Source organism: Arachis hypogaea, chromosome 17 (genome assembly GCF_003086295.3).
Source record: "Arachis hypogaea cultivar Tifrunner chromosome 17, arahy.Tifrunner.gnm2.J5K5, whole genome shotgun sequence".
NCBI classification, from domain to species: Eukaryota; Viridiplantae; Streptophyta; class Magnoliopsida; order Fabales; family Fabaceae; genus Arachis; species Arachis hypogaea.
This window is the reverse complement of record NC_092052.1, coordinates 27,267,305-27,277,576: the sequence shown is the minus strand read 5'-3', so window position 1 is coordinate 27,277,576 and position 10,272 is coordinate 27,267,305. Positions and strand designations below refer to the sequence as shown.

The following is a 10,272-nucleotide window of genomic DNA, read 5'->3' as shown; positions in this document are numbered from 1 at the left end:
CTATTATAAAATTAATAATTATAGAATTTTCACTTTTTTTGTTTTTGTTTTTATTCTTCTAGTTATTAACTTTATTTATTTTATTTTACAATTTTGTATATTTGCTCAAATTGTGTGACTTATTTTTTAAAATAACGATGGTACTATTGACAAATATTATTTTGAAAAATTTTATTGAAGTTAAAAATAAAAAAAATAGTGAAAAAAATTATATTATAATTTGACTATTTTTTATTTGTATTTGATTTTTTAATTATTATTTTTTGGTTAATTTTAACGAATTTTATTTTTCAAAAAAAAAAAGAAAAAGGGTCAAGCGGGCTAGCCCGCCGACCCGCCAATCCGCCATAAAGCGGGACGGGCTAGCATTTTGAGCCGATCTTAGTTGGCGGGGCGGGCCGGCCCGCTTTGCCACCCCTACCCTAAACCCTAAATCCCTAAACACCTAAACCCCTGATAAACCCTAAACCCTAAACTCTAAACCCCTTAACTCCTAAACTCTAAATCTTAAACCCTAAACCCATAAACCCCTAAACCCTAAACAAAACAGTCATTTCTAACATAAACAGCAGCATCTGAAAAATATAAAAAAAATTAAAATGTCAAACACGAGAGAATGCAGAAATATACCCAAAAAACTTAGTGTTACACCAATATCCTGTCACTATACACCCAAAAATATATCCCCTACTGCTGGATCCCTGAACTGATAATTCATAACATGTCCGTAATATTGGCTGGAATTCGGTTGCACCACTAATGCAGCATCAAAAAAGGTTTAACTGAAAATAATAAACTCACATATTAGCAAAACTATTAACAAAATAATTAAACTCAATTACCACCTATTTAAAGAACATCACTTTTACCTCGCTTAGAGTTTTTGTTTTCTTCTTCTTTGAGACATTTGCAATCTATTTGTCCAACTTTGAACCTAGCCTATTTTTTGGACGTCCTCTTGTTCGAACTTTTGGAAGGCTTTGAAGCTCGTTAACGGATTCCAATTTGGCATCTTCGTGAGATAACGAACATGTTCGCTTCCTTTTGGCTTTCAGTTCTTCCATCTCAACCATGACGTTATCGTAGGCATGGTGCAGAATGGCAGTCAGCTCCTCGGATTCTGATACAAATTTGTATATATTTTGCGAATGAAATACTAATTCGTCAAACCTCTTGCTTCGTGGCTCCAACAGTGGCTCGTCGTGGCTGCTCTTGATGTGTGTGTGTTGCCTCTTTACCTTCTTACTCCATCGTTCCAATATATATCTCGGTGACACTTGGATTACTCATTCAAAGCTTAACATGCTTAGTGCGTGACGGCACAATATCCCTCTTTTGAGAGATTGGAGGTGCAGGATGGTGAGACGGCGGCGGTGATGAACCAAAGACCAGAGAGACTGGACAGATCAACGACGAACGAGAGACAGATGACGAACGGCGGCGGCTTCGACTGCGTCTGGTGCGTGCTGCTGTGGTTCGTCGAAGATGACAGCGGCTGTTGGTTCGTGGAGGAGACGGCTGCTGGAGAGGTGGTGAGTGGAGCTGTCGAGGCTGAGGGAGAAAGAGAAGCGCTACGAGCCTACTAGGAAGAGAGAGAAAAAGAAAAGGGTCGCGCCGCCGCGATGGTGCTGTCTGGTGGCGTCGATGGCGGAGAAGAAGAAGGAGGAGGTTCCGCTGAGGTTCAGCACTCAGAGAGGGATCGAGGGAGTTAGGGTTTCTGCTAGGGGTGGCTGCGGTTGGTTTAGGAGGAATTGTGGAGGAAAGCTGCTTTATAGTAGGTTTTTAATAACACCGGTTCGATTCGATTTTTTCTACCTGAACCAAAAACCGAACCGAACCGTAAAAAAACTGCAAAAAAATCATTTTTTCGATTTTTTCTGTTTTCGGTTTATTCGATTTTCGAGTTTTTTAGTTCGATTAGTCGATTTTGTTCGGATTGGATCGTTTTTGAACATCCCTAAATACAATTATGAATCTATTTATATTCACATTTATATATATGCATTTGATGTGTTTATTGTTAATTTACTTTTTTACTTATGTATATTCACAATTATATATATGAATTTGTTTTAATTTTATGGTGTTTTTGAAAGTACTGGTTTGGCAAAATTTTATTTTTCGAAAGTATTTTATTAAAGATGGCTTTTGAAATATATTTTTCAGTATTTTTTTATAAATTAAATAAAAATAATTTTCAATAAATACAAACAACAATAATTATATTAGGTCAAATAATTTTTAAAATTAAAAAAATTATTATAGACATAAATATAATGATAAATTTAAATATTTATTAATATATAAAATTATATTAGACTTTTTAAATTTTAATAAATACAGTTAATTTTTGTAAAAAAAAATTAAATTTTAATATATACGTATTTAATTTAGTAAATAAAAAAATTTAAATTTTTTATGTATTGACAATTTGACATGCTATTTATTTATTTAAAATATATTATATTAAAACAAAAATATATTTGTTTATTAATACACTAATATGTTATATATTTATTAAAATTCGTTAATACCATTCATTTATTACATCATTTGATTTTTATTACATAAAATTCAATAATTTATAAAAGTAATGCCTTCAATATGAACAAATTTATTTGGATTTAGAGTAAAATTACGCATAAAAAATATTTTCCATCACCACCATTACTACCTTAGTACCTTTATCTCTACCCCATGTTGACGAATACGTCGTACACCACGTAAGCCACCACCTCCACCAGCAGCATACTCTGCACCTAGGTGTCCTGAGATGTCATCGATCCATTGGTAATCACGATCAGTCACTTAGTTACTAGCACGCTTCCATAACTCAACACATCATCTGTCTGAAATATTTGATACCTGCGTCCTAACAAGTGGCTCTCTCACTCTCTTGGGCCGCCTGAACTGGAATCCTACCGGCTCTAGGGTCTCCAAAGACGTGCTCAAAGGATAAGAATCTTCGTGCCTCCTGATAAAACCACTGCAGGTATTGCTCTGATGGATCTGGATCGAGGATCATGTTCAATTGGATCATAGACGCCATGACTAAATACATGAGGAAAACCAACAATCTTCTCCTCTGCCATCTTCGATATCAAAAAACCTATTTTATTAAATGCCTTGTATGGTTGATGTTGCTCCCCTTCAAACTGTGTTATAACTTGATCGACTTAGTGTCACTCTACCACAATAAAATATATCAATGTTGTCACTATTTCATAACACCTTATGTTGCTCATCTAGTATCTCCGGGTGCGCCACCTGCATAACCTTAGGTGCAAAATATAACTCCCACAGAAATTAAAAAAAAAAAAAACAATTAGAACACAAAATAGTAATAAAGCATAAATTTGTAAATTAAACCCTAAATGTAACACACAATCTAATAAAAAATTTCAAGACTCACATCTCGTGACTTCACCTATTATCTTAACAATATCCTCGACTGGATGACCCTAGGTTCCTTCTAGCTTGAAGATAGTGGATATCTCACCCACCTGCAAGTCCATAATAAGTCTAAATCTTAACATACACAAATTCTGATGCACCTATATATGTACCGTAAACATGATACACATGCAAATGCAAATACATGCATGCCAACAATCATGTACATGCATCCAAGCAGTATTGGAGCTTAAACAAAATTTTGGAGAAGAAAAACATTTAACATTAAAATTTAATAATAATATTTATATTATAATAAAATTTACAAATATAATTATTCTTTAAATTTGTTACTAATAAGATAATAAATAAATAATTCTACAGATAAAAAATATAGAATAGTTTATAATAGTATTCTTTGAATCTTTAGTAAATTGAAATTTTTAATAATTGAATCAAAATTAACTTTTCAACAAATTTTTTTTATTATTTTTATTGCTAAAAATGATCGTGCCATGTCTTTAATGTTTAAAACTAAAAGTTATTTATTGTGCAATAAAAGAAAAAGATGATGATTGAATTTGAATACTTTTAAGTTATAGTAAAATATTTAAATCAACTGAACTATTTTTTATTTTTTTAAAAAAATACTACTAATTTTTTTTATAAAAAACTTGGAGGAGATTATAGTCTCCGTTATCTCAACTAAGCTCCGCCCCTGCATCGAAACCATAGGACCGCAGAAGGAACAATGTCGAAATATCCATGACTATAGTAGATGTAATAAGCCAGTCAATTGCATAATGTTCTGGTTAACCACCTGAAACATGCTTCTGTATAACTATGCAATTAAAAACTGCAAATCCCAATAGTATTTTCTAAATTCGTTTTTCCGATCCTGGCCATATGTATATAACAGCTACCAAATATAACATCGTGCTCTAAATTTGTCACCAAATAATTATTGAGTGGATAATAATATCATAATATATACCAAACATACCTTCTAATGGTCTCTTCATTTGTATTTGCACCTTGAACCTCTTTTGGAATGAGGCCTTCAACGAACTAGCTTCTCGTGTACCACACTAAATTGTACTTGTACCTACCCCCAATGATGAAACTAGTTTCTCCTATGCCAGTTGGGCTGTTTTGTTTTGTTTTATTAAACAAAGTAGGAATATATTAATTAAAATAGTAAAATAATTAATTATATAAAAGCAGTTTCATAGTTAAGGAAAATATAAGGAATTTAACATAAAAGTATTTCACTCATTAAATTAAAGTAGCAATTTCAAAAACATTTTGGAAAAGGCTATATTATATGACCGTAGGACTTATTGCACATATATACTATCACTTTTTCAGTAAATAAATAGCATTTTTATTTTTTCATATATGAATATCATAATTATATGATTAGACTTTACAAATATTACAACGGCATTTGCTGACGCACTTTAATTTAAATACGAATTTAATAAGTATATACTAAGGATCAAAATATTTTGTACTATTCACCAATAATATTTAAGAATTCGAAAATTAAATATTTAAATAGAAATCGAAAGAATTCACCGTAGGAGTGTGTGGAAAATATACTGTACCTGTTATTAAAAAAAAAAAGTTAAATTTCTTATTATGACAAGATATTATCAACGTGCTGGATAGGATTAAGAATTGTGTAAATTTTGTTATTATGCTTAAGTTGCCTAATAGTCTAAATTTTCTGAATCTATTACTATCTTGTAGGTACATGGACGAGATGAAGATAAAAAGAAGGTGATTAATTTTCTTCTTGACTTGGCTCAGGTTTCTGACTCACTATCCGTCTATCCCATCGTTGGCTTGGGTGGTGTTGGAAAAGCAACACTTGTTCAATTGATCTACAATGATGAACAGATAACAACTCATTTTAACTTGAAAGTTTGGATTTGTGTTTCCGAAAACTTCACTGTTAAGAGAATTTTGTGTTCCATTGTCGATTTTATCACAAATGAAAAATGTGGCGAATTAACTTTACCCATATTGGAACAAGTGAAGGTGGTCTAAGCCCAGATAAATGGGATAAGCTGAAATCTGTGTTGTCATGTGGATCCACTGGTGCTTCCATTTTAGCAACCACTCGTGACAAGAATGTTGCAGAAATTATGGGAACATGTGAAGTTCATCAGTTGAATGTTCTATCAGAGGATGCTTGTTGGTCATTGTTCAAACAATGCGCATTTGGATCTGACAATGAACGATGCCAAAAGTTTGAAGCAATTGGAAGGCAAATAGTAAGCAAGTGTGGGGGATTGCCTCTTGCCGGCCAAGCATTAGGAGGAGTGTTGCGATCAATGAACACTGAAAAAGAATGGGTTGAAATTAAGGAAAGCAATCTTTGGAATTTACCTGATGAGAATCGTATTATACCTGCTTTGAGGTTGAGCTATTTTCATTTGACGCCAACTTTAAAGCTGTGCTTTGCTTTCTGTGCCATCTTTCCTAAAAACACAGAAATTATGAAGGAAAAGTTGATTCATCTCTGGATGGCTAATGAGTTTATTCATCAACTAAAAAGTCAGAGCTACTTTGAAAAAGTTAAGTCCTTGCGAACGGCATATCAACTTGATCTTTATAAAGAAATTTCTTGTTGCATTGCATCAAATGAGTCACTTCGAGTTTTGAGAGCATGGAATTGGTTCCCGCCAGAATCAATTGAGAATTTAGTTCATCTAAGGTATTTGGAACTCAAAGGATATGATGATATAAAACGTATCCCCGATTCTATTTGCAGGTTGAGGAAATTACAAGTCTTGAAACTAATTCGTTTTGATGGTGTTAGATGTTTACCAAAACACTTAACTCGCCTACAAAATCTGAGACATCTGGTGATTGAACGTTGTGATTCAATGTCTGAAATGTTCCCCAACATCGGAAGATTAAGATTCCTAAGGACATTGCCTTTATTCATTGTAAAAAATGAGACAGGGCACAGGTTGACAGAATTACGTGACCTAAATCTGGGAGGAAGGCTCACCATCAAAGGCCTAGCAAATGTTGGCAGTTTATCTGAAGCTAAAGAGGCCAATCTCAAGGGTAAAACAGAGTTATTATTGTATTGGGATGATCCTGATCCTGTGAATGCTGAGCAAGTACTTGAAGGGCTTCAACCTCACTCAAATCTCAAATTGTTGCGCGTAGTTGGATATGACGGATTACGGTTGCCGAGTTGGCTCGGAGATAGTGCAGCTCTTAGCAATTTAGTTTCTCTTATGCTCATCGAAGGCATAAAATGTCAACAGGTTGGAGCACTCGGTAAACTCCCATCTCTGAAAAAGCTTTCCATAATAAACATGCATAATGTACAAGACTTGGATGATGAACGCGAAATGACTACTGTGTTCCCTTCTCTTGAAGAACTCTTGTTAGTAAATTTACCGAATTTATCACGTTTGCTGAAAATAGAAAGAAGAGACATTTTTCCTCGTCTTTTTAAGATGGTTATCGAAGACTGCCCCAAACTTGATGCCTTGCCTGAATGTGTACTGTGCCTCACTTCACTCAAGTATCTAGGGATTACCGGCTGCCCAATATTGTTGGGAAAAACTCAACAAAGGTTCAAAACAAGAATCTGTCTAATAGCGAAGCACCAGAAATAAATTTTTCACAACCTGTGCGATTAAATAGACAATACCAAAGATACTCCAAACAATAATTATAATGGCAGAAATTAAATAATCAGACACCAGAATTTTAACGTGGGAAAACCCCCAAAGAGGGACAAAAAACCCACAAGACCTAGTCCAGAAAAATCTTTCATTATCAGAATAATGGGTATACAAATAGTCTTCCTAGTAACAATAGGGCATCTCAACAATCAACAAAATACATCATCAAAACTGATGGAATCAACATAAACCCTCCACAAGGTGGGCATCTCAAATTAGGCAAAAGAGAAGGCAATACAACTAGCAAGTTATATCCTAATGTTCATCTCTACACCAGGAATAACATACTAAAATTTCATAAGAAATGGAGCGAATTTACCAAATCAATCAGATCAAGATAGCTTGCCCTTTTTTCCCAAATTTTCTCTTATCCTTCGACGCTGTGCTTCGTGTTTCTTTTCCATTCAAAACAGAGAATGAAACTCTTCTCTCTCTCCCGTGGCCTTTTTAGCCACTTTCTTCATTTATTTATTTTTTTGTTTTAAAACTGTGGGCCCCACTTAGTTGGGGACCCACCAACAAATCTTCCCCTCACCAACTCAAGTGGGGATAGGCTACTCCACCAAACCTGCCTTCTCTTTGCAGGATCAAACTTCACTGCAGGTAAACTCTTAGTCATCATATCTGAACCATTATCAGCAGTATGGATCTTCTCAAGTGCATATGACTTCATCTCAAGCGCTTGACGTATCCAATGATACCTCACCTCGATGTGCTTCGATCTGAAATGAAACGTCAGATTCTTGCTAAGATGGATAGCACTCTGACTATCACAAAATAACATAAACTTCTCTTGATTGATGCCTAACTCTTGTAGAAATTTTTTCATTCACAAGAGTTCCTTAGAAGCTTCAACAACAGCAATGTATTCTGCCTCTGTAGTAGACAAAGCAACACATTTCTGAAGTCGAGATTGCCACGACACAGCTCCCCCTGCAAAAGTCATCATATAACCAGAATTTGACTTTCTTGAGTCAAGATCCCCAGCCATATCTGCATCTGTGTAACCATCCAACACAGGTTGGCCACTCCCAAAACAAAAACAAACTCTAGAAGTACCATTAAGATATCTGAGAATCCACTTCACTGCTTGCCAGTGTTCCTTGCCAGGATTAGAGAGAAATTGACTAACAACTCCAACGGCATGAGCAATATCCGGCCTGGTGCAAACCATAGTATACATCAAACTGCCAACTGCAGATGCATATGGAATCTTCTTCATTTCTGCTTTCTCTTTCTCACTTGTAGGACATTGCTGTGAACTCAGCTTGAAATGACTAGCAAGTGGAGTACTAACAGGTTTGGAATTACTCATGCTAAATCTCTCTAAAACTTCTCAATATACTTCTGCTGTGACAACCACAGTTTTCCATTCTTCCTGTCACGAGTGATACTCATGCCAAGAATTTTCTTTGCAGGACCCAAATCCTTCATAGCAAAGGATCTGTTCAAGTCTTTCTTAAGACTTTCAATCTTCTTAGTGTCATGACCAACAATCAACATGTCATCAACATAAAGCAAGAGAATTATAAAATCACCATCAGAGAATTTCTTAACATACACACAATGATCAGAAGAAGTCTTACTATACCCATGACCTTCCATGAAGGAATCAAACTTCGTGTACCACTGCCTTGGCGCTTGCTTCAACCCATATAAGCTCTTCTTCAACTTGCATACAAGGTGCTCCTTTCCTTTAACCTCGAAACCCTCTAGTTGCTCTATATAAATTTCTTTATCTACATCACCGTGAAGGAATGTAGTCTTCACATCAAGCTGCTCAACCTCTAAATTCAAGCTAGCCGCCAATCCAAGCACAACTCGAATAGAAGACATCTTCACAACTGGAGAAAAAATCTCCTCAAAATCAATACCTTTCTTTTGCTCAAAACCTTTCACAACCAATCGAGCTTTGTACCTTGGACGTGAGGCACTTTCATCCGCTTTCAATTTGAACACCTATTTATTCTTGAATACTCTCTTACCCTTCGGCAACTTCACCAATTCAAAAGTATGATTATCATGCAAGGATTTCATTTCCTCTTGCATGGCCTTTAACTAATCTTCTTTATGCTCATCAGACATAGCTTCCTGGTAGCTTTCTGGCTCTCCAGTCTCAGTGTTCATCACATACTCATGAGAAGAGTATTTCTGAGAAGGATGACGCTCTCTAGTAGATCTTCTCAATTCAGGCTCAACTGGTAGTTTAGGTGGAACGTCAACATCTGGCACCTCAGGTCGAGGTGTAGGTTCATCATGCAAATCATCACCATCATTATCAACTTGTACATCTCCCCCATCAACAGGAGGTCTAGTGGAAGGACCATGTACATCATCAGCAGAACGTCTAACAGTTACAGTTGGCTTATCTGTCTTCTCAAGATCTTCAATAGTTTGGTCTTCAAGAAAAATCACATTTTGGCTTCTAATTATCTTCTTGCTCACCGGATCCCATAATCTGTAATCAAAGTCTTCGTGACCATAACCCATGAAGATACACTGCTTTGACTTTCCATCAAGTTTAGACCTTTCATATCTTGGAATGTGAACAAAAGCCCTGCAGCTAAACACTCGCAAGCGACTATAGGAGACATCTTTCCCTCTCCAAAATTTCTCTGGAACATCACCATTTAGTGGAACTGAAGGAGAAAGGTTGATCAAATCTACTGCAGTCCTCATCGCTTCACCCCAAAAGGATTTAGGCAACTTTTCATGAGAGAGCATACACCTGACTCTATCATTGATAGTACGATTCATTCTCTCTGCAACTCCATTATGTTGAGGAGTCTTAGGAACCGTCTTCTCAAGCTTGATCCCATGTCCTTTACAATACTCTTCAAACAAACCCCTATATTCACCACCATTATCTGCTCGAACACATTTCAATTTCCTTCCTGTTTCTCTTTCAACACTTGATTGAAAGTGTTTGAAGATACCGAGCACCTGGTCTTTAGATTTCAAAATAAAAGCCCACACTTTTCGAGAATAATCATCAATAAAAGTAACAAAATATGATACAACATCTAGTGTCTTAGCATCCCTAGTGCAAACATCAGTGTGAACTAAATCTAAAATATGTGATCTCCTATGAGGTCCAGAATTATAAAATGATACTCTAGCATGCTTACCAACAAAACAATGAGTACAAGTATTTAAAGTTGTACCT

At 35.4% G+C, this 10,272-nt stretch overlaps 1 protein-coding gene across 1 annotated transcript; it reads left to right on the top strand.

Moving 5' to 3' along the window:
• The first annotated feature begins 5,396 nt into the window (after positions 1-5,396).
• LOC112763063 (putative disease resistance protein RGA1) lies at positions 5,397-7,037 on the top strand. Its single transcript, XM_029294261.1, has one exon. It carries the CDS (start codon positions 5,397-5,399, stop codon positions 7,035-7,037), a length of 1,641 nt encoding a protein of 546 aa, XP_029150094.1.
• Positions 7,038-10,272: the final 3,235 nt, after the last annotated feature.